Below are 20,158 nucleotides of genomic sequence, written 5' to 3' on the forward strand. Positions count from 1 at the left end.
GGTGTGCCTCAGGGATCGGTACTTTCACCAATATTATTTAATATTTTACTGAGCGGAATTCCCGTTCACCCAGGTGTCAGTACCTACGTTTATGCTGACGACATTGCCTTTTTTGGTATGGCTAGTGACCTATACTCCCTTTACGAAATTTTGCAGTCCTATCTAAAGAAACTGGAAGGCTGGCTGGATAGCTTACACTTAAACCTGAATGCTAATAAGTGTGCTATCCTTGTTTTTCCCGTTAAAGACCCAGTATACATATCGCTTAACTATCATCTCGAAGATATCCCACAAGTACAGTCACTGAAGTACCTTGGAGTTATCTATAACGGAAATCTTAACTGGCGGCCGCATATTGAATATATTGCAACAAAAGGAGCTCGTACAATGGGCATTTTGCGCAAGTTAAGTAATCGAAGAACAGGTATGCGAAGAAAATCCCTTTTGATGGTATATAAAATGTACGTTCGTCCAGTATTAGAATTTGGCTGTGTTTTATTCTCAGGTGTTCCATCATACAAGCTTCGACCGCTAGTTTTATTAGAGTGAGAGGCTCTACGTCTGTGCTTAGGCCTTCCAAAATACGTTGCAAATGCCGTATTATATCTGGAAGCGAGAATCTCACCTATTCTATGCCGATTTCACCTTCTGACCGTTCAGACTTTCTTACGACTATATGAATCACCATTAAGCCGTCCTCAAATAATTTTCATCTCCGATCCACAATTATTTTTTCCCGTTCATTGGCCCAGGTTTCATACACCACAGATTATATTTGTGCAAAAATTACTTGAACCACTAAATGTGCAAATTCGCGATGTGCTTCCTAACAATACACATTCAAATTACCTGGATATCAGGTTCGACGATATTTTCCCAAACCACGCAAGACTACTACCTTACAGCATCTTAAACGCCATGTTACAAGACCACCTAAGCTCCCTAGGAACAAATGTTATCATTGCAACAGATGCATCACAGAGCGAGGAAAAGACTGGCATTGGGATATTTTGTCCTGCACTCGACTGGTCTTTTTCTTTAAGATTGCCCGATTTTGTGCCTATTTTTCTGGCCGAGTTTTTAGCAGTAATCCTAGCTTTACGTAAATTAGACCAAACGACTACAACAGCTGCTATCCTTACTAACTCCCTTTCTGTATGCTCTTCCCTTACCGCCACTAATGATTCACCTATGCTAAAACTATTTTACTTGCTAGTTCCTGCCCATGTGCAATGTGTTCATTTGATTTGGGTACCTGGTCATAAAGGGTTGTTTTTAATGAAACTGCCGATTCACTGGCAAAGACTTCACTTTCCGGCCCTGTTCTTCCTATTCTACCAGTGACTGCACACATCACGGCGGCTAGATTTCGGATGCGATCAATTAGAAAAGCCTCATCAAACCCAGTTCTGACTGCTTCTCCAGATTATAAGCACCTGATATTTCCCTGGCGTAGTGAATCCTGTAACACAAAGATGCTTGAGGTCTCTCTCACCAAATTACGTTGCCGTATACCCTCCCTAAATTTCTACTTACACAGGTCGGGTTTGGTTCCCTCCCCCCTCTGCCCGTTTTGTAATGAGGAAGAGACGATACACCACTTTCTTCTATCTTGTCGCCGCTTTACTGCGGCAAGAAAACGATTGTTGGAAATACCTTTTCGAAGGCTTGGCCTGGACTTAACAGAACCTAATATTCTTTCGTTCGGGGTGTCCACTTTGGCATTCAGCCACAGGGATGCTTGCTTCGCCGTCCAAACGTTTCTTACAGACTCCAAACGAATACCCTGCTAAATTCTATCCTTTTTTTTTGTACTTTCAAATTAATGATTACTCATTCGACATGACTTCCTTGATTCACTTTTAACATATAACTCTGCGCTGTTCAATACTAATTTCATAGATATTCGGAAATGTATCCTCCATATTAATTTGGAATAATCCACCCATTTCTTGGCCAATCCCCCTCCGTGGGGTAGGAGCCACAGGCGTGATAGGCTACAACAACAACAACAACGACGACGGTGCTCCACGCTGCCTCGCCGTTCTTGGAACTCGTAGCGTCCTTGACGGACACCGCCAATAAACATCTTCTCAATTGGTGGAGGTTGCTGGATTTCCCCCGCCGCTTGCAGCCTGGAGCTTCGAACCCGAACGCTTCCGCCCATTATAACCGACTACACCGACCTGCCGGCGCCTGCGCCCCAGCCCGTCATCTGCACCGGGGTTCCTCGGCAACGTGATCCGAAGGTCTTCAGCGGTACAGATGAAACGGACGTGGAGGACTGGTTTACGTCGTATGAACGGGTGAGCGCGCATAACAAGTGGGACGACGTCGAGCAGTTGACCAACGTCATATTTTATCTTACTGGCGTTGCCCAACTCTGGTTTCATAACCACGAAGTCGACATCCCGACATGGTCAACTTTCAAGACGTCTTTCACTCAAGTGTTTGGTCGACCTGCTGTGCGCAAACTACGCGCTGAACAGCGCTTGCGAGCCCGTGCACAGCAGACTGGTGAAAATTTCACTAGTTACATTGAAGACGTCGTCAACCTTTGTAAGCGTGTCAATGCCGCCATGCCCGAAGCTGATAAAGTTCAGCACATCCTCAAAGGCATCGATGACGGCGCATTCCAGATGCTTTTGGCCAGGAATCCGCGCACCGTTTCCGAAGTAGTCACGTTATGCCAGAGCTACGAAGAGCTGAAGAAGCAACGCACCCTGACTCGGCAACCTCTGTCTACCGCCGACTCCCTAGCGAGTCTGGTTGCCGTTTCCGACCACTCTCCACTGCTTCAGCAGATTCAGGCCTTCGTGCGCGAGGAGGTTGCCCGTCAACTTTACTTGGTCCCCTTCACTCAGGAGCCGTCCTGTCGTCTGCCTTCGACGCTCCGTTCTGTCATTGCCGAAGACGTCGCACAAGCTGTTCCCGTCGCTCACCACCAGCCACCTGTAACCACGCCTCTTCCCTATACGCCGACAGTGCAGCCTGTCGCCGCGCCTCTTACGCATGCGCAGGCAGTGCAGCCTGTTGCCGTGCCTCCTACCTATGCGCAGGTAGTGCGTAGGCCTCCCCAGCCGCCTTTCTCGATACTGCAACAGTCTGCACCTCCCGCCGCTCCTACTGCTTCTTGGGCCGGGCCGAGAGACAGCAATCCATGGCGGACGCCTGACAATCGTCCCATCTGTTACGCCTGCTGCATGCCTGGACACGTCGCTCGCTATTGCCATATAATATAATATTGTACATATAATGTCCAAGCAGGAGAGGGCTACAAGATGAGCACAAGTAAAAAAAAAAAGCTAGGCAACATAGTAAACACAAATACAACAAACAAGCGGTTGAGAATTCCATCTGTCGAGCTCTAGGCCTCATGTGGTGCATCATCCGCTGCATTGGCCCAATAGCTGTGGAATTGCACTTCTGAGCTCGAGGGCGCGGGTTCCACCACGGCCACGGCGGCCTCATTTAGAGGGGGGTGAAATGCAAACAAGCTCGTGTACTTAAATTAAGGTGTCCATTAAAGAAGCCTAGGTCGTCTAAATTAGCCCGGAATCCCCCCCCCCCCCCCCCCCCCCCCCCCACTACATCAGGCCTCATAATCAGATCGTGGTTTTGGCGCGTAAAAACACATAATTTAATTTTTAGTTTAATATTTGACGCATTGACTATCTTACGATCCAAGCTACTAAAATAAATGTCGCAGTTTCGCCCGAAAGGCGAAGCATCAATTGCGATAGCATATTAGTAGAGAGCTATAAGAAGTAGGGATAGTAGTTTTATCGGCTGCATAAACTTGACACATTCGCTTACTAACTGAATTAACAGGCGTGGTGTCAGCGCGCACAAGCAAAAATGAATAGACTCGATGACCGCAGACAACCACAGTCAGAACGGGGGCATGTGGAAGCGTGGCCGCCGCAGCGAGCGAAGGTTCGTGCCGTCTATCGCTTCAACGGGAACTGAGCGGCGTACGCACATCGCATACAGAGGTCAGAGCCGTGTGAAGATCGCTTTCAAGATACGGTGCGTGCGACAACACGACAGCAGGCACAGGCGCAAAGTACAAGAACGCTTTGTTGGTAAAGTAGAAGCCGCTTTCGAAAGCGCGCTTTCACTCGCACATATGGCACGCGGCGACGATTTTATCGCCCTTGGACTCTATACGGAACCTCACGGTGACGGTGACGACGACGGCAACGCCGACGGCAGAAATCTGCTTGAAGTGTCCATATAATTGCTATCGCAATAAAATTATAGATTCACTCCAAGGAGCAAAAGACCTCTCCGAGGTATTGAATGGTACAAAGCGAAGTGTCGACGTCCCCAAGTATGGTGTCAATTGTATGGATACCTCGTTTGCCTTCACTGGCACATATTTAGGCAGATGCGCCTAGTGACAAACCCAGTGTCTTGCGAGGCTAGATTCGCCTGCAGCCAACAACATCGTCCTCTGCCAGTTTCCTGCTACACTTCATCGACCATACCTAACTAAGTGCACATGCAACATGCATGCTTCACACGTTTTATGCCGTAGAACAAAATTTCGAATGACAAAAAAAAAAAAAAACACCGAGAAGCTTTGGGAAATTAATCCTAATAAGGGATCGCTATTGAAAAACAGTCTACTTGAAAACGATAGTTCGTACAATTGGTTTTTATAAAAAAAAAAAAACCTTCCTTTTGTCTAGGAACTCTAGATATTTCAACAGAAAAATGCGCATTAGTCGACTTCACGCGAAAATCGATGGCTGAATACCCTGTGTCTGTTAATGGCGAGCCTATCTTGTACAAAAGGACCCATCGATCTTTAGGGATCACTGTGGACCGCGACCTCTCCTGGAGCCCCCATGTATGCTATCTAAGGAAGAGCCTCCTCTCGATCAGTCACCTCTTCAAAGCCATCGCCGGAAAAGCATGGGGACCGTTGGTGCGTTCTATGCTGCAACCATACAAAGCGCTCTTCATGGGTTTCTTGCGTTACAGCACCCCGGTGTTGTCAAGCGCCCGGAGCACAAACCTCAGAGTGTTTGAGAGCATGCAAGCTCAAGCACTTAGAACTTGTCTTGGCCTACCGCGATGCTCTTCAACAACCGCAACAATTGCCATCTCCAGGAAACATCCCATCAGAACGTATGTCGCTACAGACACCCTTCGAAATCGTCTTCGACACCTTTCTCGACTACCGTCTCAACGCCTTGCTTCTTGCTCGGAAAGTAGACCAGATGCAACTTTTTCGGGCATTGTAACCTCCTATCGATCTTTCTTCCATCAGACTTCACGCCTGCAGCAAGACCATCTTGTCCTTTGTGATGTCTCCGGCAGCCACAAGTGCGGCTCTCCATTCCAGGAGTTACAAAGAAGTCCGACTTGCCTACTTGTGCCCTGAATCAAGCTGCTTTACATCTGCTGCATGATTCCTACTCTGATCGAATTCACATTTATACAGATGGCTCTTCGACTCTGACCAGGTCTACTGGTGCGGTAGTTATTCCGTCGGCATTATTCTGTAAGAAGTTCAACATCAGCCACGCCACAACATCGACAGGGTCTGAACTTGCCGTCCTCCGTAGCGCAGTGCTTTATGTGCACGAACAATCACCAAATCAATGAGCTATATTCTGCGACTCAAAGGCAGCCCTACAGTCACTCTTATCAGCTCTTCGCCGCAGCCCATATGAACAATTGGTAGCAGAGATACGATTACGCTACCATCAAGCGGTGGTTAGAGGTCACGATATTGTATTTCAGTGGCTACCTGGGCACTGCCACATCATTGACAATGAATGTGCCGACAAGGCTGCCCGTGAGGCACATGAGGAATGTGAAAAAATCTCTATACCATTGTCAAGAACGGATGCAGCGCGGCATCTCACCAGTATTGCCCATATTATAACTCTAAGAAAATGGAATACACCAGAGTTTACCAACCGGCGCCTATATGCCATGGACCCACAGATGCAATTACAACTTTTACCGGGTCCAGGAGAAACATTACTGTGCCGCGCGCGAATAGGAGTTTCTTTTACAAACTTCTATTCATTTCTAATTGGAATGCCGGACAGTGCCAACTGCAGCACATGTGGTGTTGAGGAAACCACCAGACATCTCTTATGTGACGGCCCTAGCTACGAAGAAGAAAGGATTGCCCTTTGGACTGCTTTGGGGCACTTAGACGACAGGCCTTTTACGGAGGAGAAGATCTTGGTCCCGTGGCCTCGTGTGTCTGCTATGTGCAGGGCTAGAAAGGGAGCTGCGTTTTTTTTTTCTTTTTGTAGAGGTGCACTGGCCTGTATGACCTCCTGTTAGAGCACTGCACGTTCTCGGGCTTACCCGAAAGCCCGGACCCGGCCCGGCCCGGGCCGGGTAGAACAGTTTTTTCACGGGCTCGGGCCGGGCTCGGGCACGGCGTGTGCCTTTTGACTCGGGCCCGGGCCGGGCTCGGGCTTTCTGGTGGTGTGCATGTAACGTGCTGCGAGTTATTCTCGGGCGTCTCAACTCTGGAAAACATTATTTTTCGGTCTCGGGCTGGGCTCGGGCCTAAGGTAAAGGGGTGGCGGGCCGGGACGGGTGGGTAACATAGATTACGGGCCCGGGTCTCGCCATAAAAGTTTTGATCGGGTTCGGGCGGGCCTCCCAACGTAAAAACGGGCGCGGGCCGGGCCAGGGCTGAAAAAATCGGCCCGTGCAGTGCTCTACCTCCTGTGACGAAACTTCGCGATGAACGCTTGACTGTGTAAATGTGCAGGGTGTGAACTTCTCTCTTCCTTCTCTTTCACTCCCTTTTCCCCCTTCTCCAGAGCAGGGTAGCCTCTCGGGCGCAGCCTGGTTAACCTCCTTGCCTTTCCCTTATGACTTTTCTCTCTCCTTCTAGATGTGTATACTTAACTGGTATGTAGTCGTGTGGTTGTATTCCATGATTTCCGAAGTTGGCTAAGAATATGACTTGGCGTTTTTTTTTTTTTCAGAACATTGCCTAACACAGCAAAACACACTTTTAACGATCACAACGAACATTTTATCCCAGGCTATTTTAACGAGCAGTGCTGTTCAGTGGCAGACCACCGTGCCGCTGAGCGCTCTTTCAAGTTATGAACTCCTTGCGGGCAAGCGAGCGCGTTGAGACGCTCGGCCAACGCCTCTTAGATAGTACAAGACCGGTGCGCTTCGATCCGTGACATAATGCTACCTTGCCCGACAGCCATAGAATCTAACGGGAATGCTCCCGAGTAAGCCGCAAGGATGTAGACGTCACTGCTTTCGCCACGCCGGGCTTGGTAATGGAAGTTTCGGTCCAAGTAGCATGCCGTCATAACGTTAGCTTGGCGTGTTTTGATTTGGCTTTACCGAGACGCTGTTATAACGCAAGCGAGAGCTTGCGCGGACGAGGAACGCGCTGATAACATAGGCTTCCCAGAGCGAGAGCGAGGGTGACGTGGCGTCGTGGCGATGCCTTCTCCACTCACGCAACACTTGGCGCGCTATCGCTAGCAGGTGTACCCTTTCGCCCGGTCTGCTCCGTCGAGGGGCGCTCGTGAAGTGGCATCGCAGCGAATGGCAGTTTAGGTGCCGTTTTTAGCTTGTCCAGAAGACAGACGCCGGATTTTTGCTCAATGAGCCATTTTATGCTTTCGCATCAATAAGAAAGGTTGAAGCCGCACAGTCGCAACTAACTACTCAGCCCGTAAAGTAATATACGCAAAGCATGGTAAGTGAAATTGTTTATGGCGGAACGTAATCGCTCATGAAACCATGCTGGAGAACGTGAAATTATTGCGAGCAATACGTCCAGAGCTACGGCCCCAGCATAATCGAACATAATTATACTGACCAGGGCTGCTTGCACGGTTCTGTGGCAAGAACAATAAAAGTGGCCAAATATGTATGTAGTGAGTAGTGCAATAAAATGCACGCTAATGTAAATTTTCAGGCTGAGAACTAGATTTAGGTATGGTTGGTTACTCTGCACTGGGGTAGGGTAAAAGATAAACAGAGAGAAGCACGAATACCATAGAACACGTTATTCATGGGCCGCACGCAGCGTTCATAAGGTATATCATAGAGCGTAGATGTCATCGCAGGTCAGGGGAGAAGAAAAACGTAGACTATAAATGATGAGAACGTTCGGCTCCCATAGGGGCAAAGTACTATCAAATAAATTTAAACTGCAACAATAACTAAACTACTTTATTTCCCTCTTCAGTTTCTAGCCTTATCTGCGTTTGTAACAGTGCCTTCATTCTGACTCCAAACCGTACACTTGGGACAATTCCATGCTTGAACAGCTACAGAGAGACAACACGTCGCATTTTCATGTAGCTATATACGCATAACAGGCGTTCTAATCAGTTATCTCTGTTCGCATTTCAATTTAAGCCAATGGCACATCTACGAGCCACCGAGCGAAGTACAGTCGCAGTGTCAGTACATAAATGTAGAATTAAAACGTGGAGGGCGCTTTCTTGTGCAAGATTACAACGGCGCGGACATTCACTGGCGCAGCCATTCCAATCGATACCGCGGTATCCCGAAAGCCATGAAAGGAGACGTCATGTCCGCTGACTTAGATGTGCCGAAAAGTTTGCTGAGTATTCTTGAGGAGTTCATAATTTGGAGTCTTACCCTCGTAATCACAAACAATCCTCGACTCGAAGCTATTCCTCCACTCCATCGAGCTGATGGCGGAGTGGAGCGCCGCCCCTCAACTGATGAATATGCTACACTTCTCAAGAGTCGCCACGGACGATCATGAAGTTATAAGTGACAACTTTTGTGGAGGGGTGGCGCTGCTATTTACTTTGTTGTAAATAGCAGCGCCACCCCCGGGAAAAGAAACCTGCTATGACTAACTACATGAAAGGAAAAAAACGAAATCAGAAAAGAAACAATTTATGATAACTCAGAGGGAAGCTCGTTACTTTTCGAAGCAAGATCAGGATGCCTTAGACGGCGTAGTTATAAAGCGAGGTACACCAAGGACGAAGACGCATGTGCTTGCTGTGGTAAAGCTAAAGAAATGGTAGAACATGTTTTATTGGAATGTGAAGAAATCTACCGAGCTGCAAGTATAGGCTCCTCTGACCTCCTTGAAACCCTTGGATCAGGGATAGCAGGGGGAAAGTAAACATGTCCGCTATATAGATTAGTAAGAGGCGATTGGAGGTTTGGTGGCAGAAAAGTAGGGAGATCACGAACAACGGAGACGTACAGAAACAGACTTCCCAGTAATGGGGGGAAAAGTTTTATACTTGGAATTCTTTGTATTTGTATGTTTTCTCAAAAATAAAGGTAGGACATTAGGCAAAATAATACCAAGAGCTTCGTGGCGCAACCCACCACCCCGTTTCAAAGGGGACGCTCATATATAGCATCCATCCATCCATCCGTCCACCCGTCTGTTCATTGTGTATTTAAAAAAAACCAGAGAAGAGATTGATTCGACCGGATCCTTTACAGACATAGGTAGCGATGCAAGGGGAATAAGGAAGTTTTGAGGAACAGAAAAGCATATTAAGGAGATGTATACAAGAAGGACAGAATGAAATGCATGTATAACATACCTGATTAACTCAAGCAGGCTAGGTGACTATTTTCACCGCTTCGTTTCAAAAAGGATGCCAATAAATCATCATCATCATTGAGTAAAGTTAGAGTACTGAGTGGAGGAATGTTCTAGAATAAGGGGGTTAGAGACTTGAAAAACGGTCCACTGCAAAGGTGGCTTCTGACTAATGAATTCAAGTGTATAGCTACAAGTGCAGCTAGTGCTGCACGCATCGGCCTAATAACACAAGGCGTCTTTAACTTGAACTCAGTCCACTTCACCGGGCATATGACTGCAACTGCAGAGCTGTTAGCCAAACAGGTATTTATAGGCACTATCAATCGTTCTATTTCCAATCGTTTTTACCAATCGTTTTATTTTCGTCAATTTCCATGAGCAGTGCTAAACCAATTATAACCATATTTAGTATGGTCATTTATGTGCATGATGTCATTTATGTATTTTTGCATAGTAAACCCCCTATAAAGATTCCCCTATAGGGCGCTGCAGGTACATGTGTAAAAAAAAAAGTATGACAAAGAAGCACGGCACGTAGGCAAAGAAGAACTCTATAGACAATAGCTTAAACTTCGATTCGTCTTCACAGCTCTGTAAATAAGGGACTGCAGAGGTGAGACTATTTTTTCCAAATAATTTTTCGCAGCGTACGTGGTAAGTGGTTTGTTTTTAGCGTAGGTCGCGAAAAACAAAAGTCGTTTACAAACAGTTTCTGTTTGTGTGTTCTGCAGGTATTTTGAACTCCTGACCACTAGAGCGATCTACTTTAGTTCTTTAGACCTTAGAAATATTGACCACCGACAATCTTGTACATGTGAACTGCGCAACTAAAAACATAGCATGATCCCATACTTTACGTGCTCTGCAGGTGTACGCTCCAAGTGCAATACGCCAGAAGAGGCTGCGTGATTAAAGTTAGAAAAACCCTAAGATATCAACACAGCGTATCAGACGAAAACACATCATCGTGTGCATTAAAAAATACTAAACGACCTGTGTGACTGTAAGCTCATTCAAGCGTGGCAGCTAGAGCATGGCCTATGGAATGTCGCCTCCTGCTCTGCAAAGACCCTTTTCAATCGTGAGTAGCGTTTCTGTTTCTGTGAATTCCAGTGCTTTCCTATAATTCAACGGCAGTGGTACAAGAGACAGAGGCACTTGGAAAATTATAACCCACAGCTTTTTCTGATACGGGGTCAACAACACTGAGAGGCAAAAAACTAGCGTTGCTTGCACTGGAGGCACAATGCTAAACAGACAGCGGAGCTGATCAGCACCTACCTTGTCCTGGCTTTTGGGCTAGGCTAAGCACTACCAAGTCATCCCCAGCATTTTCCAAGATTTATTTACTATTGATCGATTATCGATTAGCTATCGATGACTGACTAAGCTTAAGTAGTCCCAACCGTGCTTAGTTAGACTTATCCAGGCTCAGCTTCTCTAGTTCACAGGGGTGTGTGCCATTGTGCTTGCACACTTTCTGCACTACAGCCAGGATCGGCCCACATTTTTTTCTGGACGACTAACGGAATTACGGCCGGCTTAAACAGCTCCACTGTTAAAAATGCCCTGGAGCACAAGAATCAGATATAGCAGCGAATCTGTTATTCGTTCGCGTATCCTTTTTTATGAAGGCACAGCAGGTACTTTTTCGTTTTATTGCTCGAACGTTTGCTAAAGCATTGGCCCGGGCTTTGAAAACAGAGGATGCAGAAAGTCTGTGCTCGCTGATTCACAGTGACAAATGAACAGGCGGTTATACTGTCCTTGTTTTGTGCAGTTTTTTCTTGCATTGTTCGCACAAAAAACTGACACGTGCCGTATATAGGCCCAAAAGCATCCTCCGGACACTGTTTTGGCTTTTTCTGAGTGGATTCAAGAAGTGGAATTTTCTGAAGTGGGAATTTTCTTAGTGGGTTAAAGGAGGTGACCTGTCGGATGCCTAAAGTAGTAGTACATATTCCCCCTCCCTCCTCTTTCCTTCTCTCCTTTCCTTCCCTCTCTCATTTTTTTTTCTTTTGAAGGTGTTGTTGACACCACCTCGTCACCGTTTGAAATGGAGTATCCACGACTGAGTAATGGTTGCTGTGAAAACGTGGCTATATCGAACAAACATCTGAATTAATGCCGATAAAGTCAAATCGAAGTAACTTATTAACCATCCGGTGGGGAGAAAATAAACATTTACAGACAAGTTTCGTTCGGGATGGCGCCCAGGTCTTAACGTCCAGGTGTAGCTGGGAGCCAGGTGCATAAACAATAGAGCTTTCGACAAGTGTGCCCGTTTGATAACAGTGGCAGCAAAGGGCTGGTCATGCAGCGTCGGATAAGGGCGCCCTGTGCGCGGGTGTTTAGTAGGCCACCCAAGTGCACAGAACTTGTGTAATCAGAGTAGTTGCTATCGGTCTAAGAGCCAACGTGGAAGAGTTACTCCATCACGAAAAAAAAAGAATAATAAATGGCGACAGTGACGTAGTTCAGCGTGCTGTGATTGGCGTGAAGAAATAATTTTGAGTTCTTGTGGACAAAGCAAGGACAACGAGCACATCCTTTCTGGGGCAGCTGTTTCATAGGCTTGTGTTGGCAAGATATATTTCTACAGTGCTCACTCTCTCTCGCTTTCCTCTTTCTATTCACCCTTTCCCTTACCCTAGTGTAGGGTAGCAAACCGGACCCTCGTCAGGTTGACATCCCTGGATTTCTTATCCTTGTTTTTTCTCTATCTCTTCTACATTGCAGCTTCAACGTAAGCCTGAAACTGAAGTATTAAAGTAATATTGTTTTTGCAAGTGGCCGTTGCTACCCCTGAATTTCAGCTGGCTCTCCAGGAAAACAATCTTTTGAAGGTGGAGTTGAATAAGAGAGAGCGCCCTACTTGGAAATGCACACGTTGCACAGGGCTTGGGGTAATGTTCAGCCAGTGCCACTAAATTGTTCGAAAAGAGGTTGACCAAAAGAGTTTCTGATCATGACCTCTGTGAGGTCGTGATCGCAAAATCTTGATGGTGTCCTCAAGTATTTAAAAGGAATGAAGAAAATTGCCGTATTAAACATTAATCCCATAGAGTAACCACCATATTAGAGCCTTCCGTATACGTTAGTGGCATATTTCTCACTATTGAAAATTCAGTGGAGTGCCCCAAATGTTGCAAGAAAGCCGAACACATTTCAAGGGCAGTGCCGTAGATTTTTTTGCAGTAACTAAGCCGGATGCAACAGGTAGACGCTTTCGGGACACGTATACATATCTCTTGCAGTGTGTATAAGCCTCTCGATTTAGAACTATAATCTTCGCTGTTGATGAGGTATTGTAACATCAATGCTTCGAAGTACTTAAGGCCTCATGTCTCGAACACTCCAGAAAGGTCAAAATACTTTTCAGTTACATGAACATTGCGTCTGCACAACGATATTTCATTTTTACTTTCAGATTACTGCTTGGGAATGGTCAATAGTGACGGCATCATTGATGATCACAGTGGTCTCATTGTTGGTGCTGAAGACCCTATCTACGAAAAACGGCACAACAAATGGCAAACGCTTGCCACCAGGCCCAAGAGGCGTGCCAATACTCGGCTACCTTCCATTCGTCTCGAAGCCATACCACGTTGTTTTCAAGGAATTAAGTGAAAAATTTGGCCCTGTTGTGAGGTACAGGCATAACTACCTATCCACTTATTCAACTCTGTACACTAGCTATGTGGGTGCTTACTTATTTTGTGAATTTTTCAGAGTTCGGCTAGGCTGCAAGGACGTAGTGGTATTAAACGACCTGGAGTCAATACGAGAAGGGCTGACAAACCCAGACCTTCTATTTCGGCCAGATAATTTCGTATTCAACTACTTTGGAGTCGAAGGTTCAAAGTTTGTAATTCTTGGCAAAGTAATTTTTAAGTGTTTTTTCCTCTTTTTCCCCATTTTATGTGCCATTAGAGCATACGGCGTTATTAGAGTATACGAGAAAGTTAGTATTTTTCTCTAATTGGTGTTCGCTTTGTTTCACTCGTACACAAAAAGGCATTGCATCCATGAATGGAGAGCCATGGCAAGTGAACCGGAGATATTGCTTCCATGTGCTGAGAAACCTGGGATTTGCCAAGAAATCTATGGAGAAACACATACAGGTGAAATGCACATTTGCGAGATCATGTGAAAGAATAGAGATGTGAACGCTCGCTGATCACTTAATGAGAAAAGTCAGTGCTTTTTCCACGCGGCGTATGCCAATTCTTAATTCGCAATGTTTGTTTACTGAAAAAAAAATGTATTTCAATTTGCCATTTCCGTCAGTATCAGCACTGTTTCCGTTCACGATTGTTGTGCCGTCCAAGACTGCTCAAGAAAAGGAGTTTGTTATATATTTCAGCAATCACGAATTTACTTTGCTGTCAACAAGCTACTGGTTTCATAGAAAACGACAACAAAGCGTGTTTACGCGAGTAAGCATTCATCACATGGTTTTATGTATCAATTAGGTCTCTGAATTTCGTGGATACCCACTGTGAAGTTTCAGGGCTTTAAGCGCTATACATATATATTTTTTAAATGTCATAGATAAAGGCCTTACATTGAGCGCTTCATACTTGCGGTTTCGGAAACTGTGAACGGACATACGAATTGTTCGAACATACGAACATACAAACTATGCCAAGCAAATGCTCCGTTTTCGGCCACTTGCATTATTGAGTGAACTCTTCACAATCGTTTTCACTTACACTCAACTTCATATAGAGAATTGTAGGATGTGTTCTTGGGATTGTTATTTAATTAGTCATTCCTTTGTATTATTATTGACAATAGTATACATTGGTCATACAAGAAAAAAAAAACGGGGGGGGGGGGGGGGGGGCAAACAAAGCAAGGACTTTTTGTTGTTAACTACTTGCGACAAGTTGTGCATGGCGTGCTATTTTTTTCTTGGCACGGACTCTTTCTTCCGCCTGTCATTGGTGTAGCGTGTTGCGTTTTTTATATTACGATTTTTGCTACACGTAGATCAGCTGAATGGCGGACCGTGCCATGCTTTTTTGATTGTTTGTCATGTACAAATACAAAACCAAAAACGTTGATGCCATGTAATGCAGGGAGCATTGACCTCAAGTCACAGTTTTTTGGCTTTCTGTCTGTGTCCCTGGCACCATGGGACATTATGCCAATTAAACTGAATAAATGAAGGGTCATTGTTTATAGGATTATGTTGAGTCATGATTTTTTGCTATCCATGAAATGAGGAGACTGGATCACAAGTATTTAGAGACCTACGAAGCTCGCGGGTGCACACAAAGTGGGGCGATTGTCCGTGCTATGAATGGACAAAAAAATCTTCTGGATTTCTTGTCATTCTTCTCCGAGTACTCTTCGCAGTAGAGTCACTTTCTCGATGTTCACAAAAAATGCATTGAAGGCCCAAAACCTCATAACCTGAATTTTCAGGAACGCGTTTGCAATCTCAGTGAGGTTGAAGAAAACTAGTTTCTCCGCAGAGTGCTCTTTGTGGAACGGAAGATTAAAATATGACAGATGGTGTGCTTCTGGATTGCTTAAATATAGATGAACGTTCCAGGTTGTCTAGTTTCACAGTGCGCGATGGAGCTTTTTTTTTTTTGTGAACCCGTTAGATGGACGGAAAAACGTATTTCGGAGCACGTTTTTGGGACGGATGTCTCAAGAGTGGGGATGCTTTCGTGATTTCTGATAACTATACATGACAGCTTTGCTGCCCAGCTGTGATTCCGCCCTTGAAATATGCGTCTGAATTATTAGCTTGTTGAACATCCCGACTGGCCGTGTGAGCAATGTGCACCTCAAGCGATCCGCCTGAAGAGGTATGATTGCATGATCTTCGACATGTGATATTTTACACCTGCGCAGAATTGCAATAAACACCGGCGGCATATTCGCCTGTTAGCTTGCATTCAATGCTGCAAAATGTGAGGGCGCAGGCATCCCTACCTTACCGCACAAAATGTACACAATGGTCCACTTTTATAGAGAACACTCATATTGTATATGATTGCCGGCGACAGCTGAAGTCTGCCGTGAATATTAGGTGGCAGTTCTTCAATACATAGATGTCAGCCTAATACATCCTATCAGCTATGAGAAAGTCGAAGTGCTCAAGTTATATCGACTCATTAGCTATAGCTGTTTCGTTTAAGTGTGGACCGTACTGGTGTACAGCCCAAACTGAGTGAACGGGAACGCATTCATCTGCGCTGCCCTATGAAAACCTGAAAACATCTGACCTGTTCGCATGCATCTCTGTAGGAGGAGGTTCAGTGCTTCGTGGATCTCCTTGTGTCGAAGAAACGCCGACCCACTCTGATAGCTCAGGAGCTTGCGGCCAGCGTGGTCAACAACATCTCGGCGTTGGTCTTCGGGCGGCGATACGAGGCTGGCGACCCCAAAGGCCACTTTGTCGTGGGGCTGCTCAGGAAGTTTCTGCGCCACGCGAACTTCTTTTCGTTTATGGACTTCCTGCCGGTAATTCGCGCCCTGTCCACCTTGATACCAAGCTCGAGGTTCCATATCATGAATCACGTGTTTACGGAATTGGCACAGCTCGTGCGGTGAGTCTGAAATAATAAAATATAGTTCACAGTGAAGTAATAGTTTAAAACCTGGGTCTGATAAACACTAAGCTTGTTAAATGAGTTATAAAGTTGGGTGACGTTGACATAATTTCAAGCGAGCGTGGAACAGCGTTCTTTTTTTCTAGTATTAATGATTTGTTTATTAAGTTATTCAAGAAATAGTAATGAAGGAAATTGCTGCTGATCGCACTAGAACTGTCTAGATCGACCAGCTGACACTCTAACGGTAGTCAGTAGATGCAGAGGAGCTAACTGTTTATAGGACTGGGCAAAAAGATAGCTGAAAGGATCGAAAATGGGATGATAAATCACGTGATTGAAATTAACGCAATCGGGCAGCGCTCGGATAGTAATATTTATATTCTTTCATAATCTGCGATTAACTTTGATCTGTAGAAAGAGAGCAGCAAGTAACTGCACAAGAAACAAGCAATCGATTTTGGAGATAAAGTGTTTTTGCCCTCAAAAATAATTGCAGTACTGGCTATTGTATCACTAGCTTTTTAAGGTTATCTAATAAGGTGAGAGACTTACACCTTAGTGGGCGCGTTGATTGAGAGTATAATTTATACTCTATGACTTTAGCTCAGAAAATGCTATCCCCCGTAAAAGTCATTATCAATGTCATAACCACATAAAGCCAACAGACAATGAAGCCAAGGAAAGCATCGGGGAAATTAGGTGTGGTTGAAATTGCAATATAGAAAATAATGAAGAAAAGGGAAATGAAAGTGGACGAAAGGATATCTTGTCGCCGGCGGGAGCCGAACCCGCGACCTTCGCATTACACGCGCGTTGCAGTACCAATTGTGCTACGGCGACGGCCATCAATTCGTCCACTAATTTGGGTATTTATGTTTACTAGATCTAGCCCTAGGTGTGTTAGCCAGCGCCACTCAGAACCATGGTAGGCGGATGTGGAACATCCCCTTTAGCCCGATGGCGTCATCTTGTGAGGGCAGGCACGTGGCTAATAAACCCTCGCATGCTACCAATGAGATCAAGGCTGCCATATTCGAGACCCTCGCAATGAATAAACGAAATAAGAAGGGGACCCAAGGGGCTCGATGGAGCCCCCCGGTTCCCCTTCTTTTGTCGATAACAATGTCACTATGAGGAAACCATTGGAGTTTTTCTTACTTTTATTAAATAAGTCGCAGTCCCCTATGCTCCATTTATCTATTAGATCCATATGTTCGTCTTCGACATATTCTATTACAGAAGCAAAAAATATTGTAAAAGCGATGCCCACAGCTTCTGTAACAAACAATACTCGCTTTCCGCTTCAAAAGGAAAAATAGTGCTGCTTGGAATCAGTGCGGCAGCAAGAGAACTGTTCAACAATCGACAGGGGAACAGCACGAAAAGACGAAAGACAAGAAGGGGAACACATACCAGCGCTGTTACCCTTCTTGTCTTTCGTTTTTTCGAGCTGTTTACCTGACGAGTAGGTACCGACTAGCCCAAGCCTCTAAAGTGTTGCAATCTATTCAACGCGTTCTTTGCCGTTGTCTTCGATACAGTGGCCACAGACAGTCACTCGCGACCGCACTCGCCCGTCTTGACGACCGGCTGCTTTCGGAACAGATAATCGTGGAACGCCGGCCTATACAGCCATCACACAAAAAAGATAGGTCCACCTATCGAAACGTTGGCCAGACTTTCTGAGACAATTTATCCTTGTTTATGTAACCTTTATCCCAAAGTGCACTACTCCATCTGACGACCCCTTCTTGACTCACAAGCCGGTCAAAACACTCCTGAAGTTTTTACGTTCTGTAGCCTATTACAGGGTCTATAGTTCTCACAGGTATTCCCCACCTGCTCATTTTTTTCTCACCTTTGTTTTAACTCTCCGCTATTCTTTCCCTCTCATCCTTCCCCCAGTGCAGGGTAGTAAACCAGAAGCTTTTCCGGTCAACCTCTCTGCCTTTTTCACCCAATTTCTCTCTCTCTCTGTTACAGAAGCGAAGTAAAGAACCGCGAAGGAAGAATGGAAGAACATTTTGATAGGGATTTCGTTGACGGATACATGAGGAAGATTCAAGAAAACCAAGGCATCAACTCCAACTACAATCGTAAGTGCGGGTACTTTACACTGTACTCGGTGCCAAACGTCACCATTCTTTGCATATCTGGCAAACTTACATCAACGATTAATTTCGCCATAACTCAGTAACCATGGCATTTTGCAGCCGAACACCAGGTCACGCATTTTATTCCTGACTGCGGCGGCAGCATTATGGCGGGAGTGGAATGCGAAAATTCTTGTCGTCGGAGTATTCGGTACAATATAAAAAATCTCAAAGTGCTGATGATTATCCAGCAGCCCTTACAACATGGTATTCTTCATAGGAAAAATGTGTCACTTAAGCACGTATAATGACATCAATAATAATTACCAATGACTGATAATTTCTGTTGTGCATTCAATACTAGGTTTTATTAGGCAGAAAAACACTGATAAGCTATATAAAAGGCACTGGCAGAATTCACAAATATTTTCTTTCACAGTAACTACTCGGCACTGTCAGACAGCAGCTTTAAGCAGCGCGACATAGGACCTAGCAATAGCACCATAGGGCAGAAAGCTGTTTAAAGCTGGTGTTTAAGAAAATGTACAAATCAGTTAAAATGAACACGATGTTCTTGTTCGTCATTGGCCAGCTGATCATTAATATGTTCGCTATCCCGACTCAGGATGGAATGTTCGTGCTATCATCAGTGGCGGGTGATCTGCTTTGTGAGCACGGGCTCATTTTTGCAACTAAATCACTCACCATTTTTCCTGATTCATAACATGGATATACCATCGAGCCTGCACTAACAAGCTATTACGTGGCAGAAAGGGCTGTGCAATCTCTGCCAACTGGTCTGTGGCTTAGTAGCCGGCCAGCTTTAATCAAAATATGAAGCCGTTGATGCACAAGGTCTTCTGGCTCATTTGTTCAGTCATTACAGTTTTGCCGCATTCAAGGGGTAATCGTGGAGGCGCAGTACTGCAGCAGTGAAGTCTTTTAACAGCGTAGCTGTTTAAGCTCGAGGTTCGGCTACAAATCATTCGCAGAAACTCCGCCGAGCTATGACGTTACCGCGTTGCCTAGCAACCACTTGGCACAGCTCCGCCTGGTTCGCGCTGCGCCTAGCTCTGACGTCACTATGCGTCGCCTAGCCAACCACCTGGCATGTCTGCGCCCAGCCGCGCCACGCTGCACCGCCGCTTCCCGTACATCGCCAAGATTCCACAGCCTTGTAGGCGGAGAAAAAAAAAAAAAAAGCCATGACGTCACTGCGCGCTGCTTCGTTCGGGGCCTTCCTACAAACCTCCGTGCCGCCGCGACGGCGGCACATTGCCTAGTGTCTTTGCGCTGAGCATATCGTTTGCGCCACCTAAAAACACGGCTGGGCCGAAGAAGTACGTAACCACCGAGGAAGAAGATGCTCGACGGAAAGCCCTTCGCACCGCTGCTCGTTGAACGAATGCAACGGCTGCGATCAAACCCGGAGTACCGGACTGGTGAATCTTCGTCAAAGCGGCAGCGAAGAGCGGAGGATCCCGAGTACCTCGCTCTTTGCAGGGAACGCTCTTGTCTGAGTGATCGCAAGCGCCGAGAAAGTGATCCTGGCTACCGTGTCATGCGTAACTTCCAGCGTCAAACCTACAATTCCATCTGGTGGCGCGAACGGCCGATTTCACCGAGTTCTTGAACGTCGAGTTTGGTCACGGCAGTCGCGTCTGCGATCGGCAGGGGTTTGACGTCAGTAGCTGGTGGAGAAGCTTGGTCAACCCCCAGCTACGCTGTTTCTTCAGCCTTGCACCACTAGTGCAAGCTGCCCTCATTTTTTTTTTTTTGTAGTTGTCGTGTTTTACATCTTTGCTGGAAGCAAGTTTTTCTCATCACATTTTGCCGCAAGGCGCTCATCACATTTTGGCGCAGCAGCCTTGTATATACATTTTTTTTCCTTGCCACTCGCGCTCAGCTTTAACGGCCGAGGGTAC

General features: G+C 45.9%; 1 protein-coding gene across 1 annotated transcript in view; it reads left to right on the plus strand.

Annotated features, from left to right (window-relative positions):
• The window catches only part of LOC119449465 (uncharacterized), a 77,980-nt gene that overhangs the window by 53,003 nt on the left and 4,819 nt on the right, over window positions 1–20,158 (plus strand). The window contains exon 15 of the mRNA XM_037712641.2: window positions 18,124–18,236. Coding sequence (XP_037568569.2) covers window positions 18,124–18,236 — 113 coding nt within the window. The remainder of the gene's footprint in view (window positions 1–18,123; window positions 18,237–20,158) is intronic.

The sequence above is a fragment of the Dermacentor silvarum genome, chromosome 4 (genome assembly GCF_013339745.2).
Source record: "Dermacentor silvarum isolate Dsil-2018 chromosome 4, BIME_Dsil_1.4, whole genome shotgun sequence".
NCBI classification, from domain to species: domain Eukaryota; kingdom Metazoa; phylum Arthropoda; class Arachnida; order Ixodida; family Ixodidae; genus Dermacentor; species Dermacentor silvarum.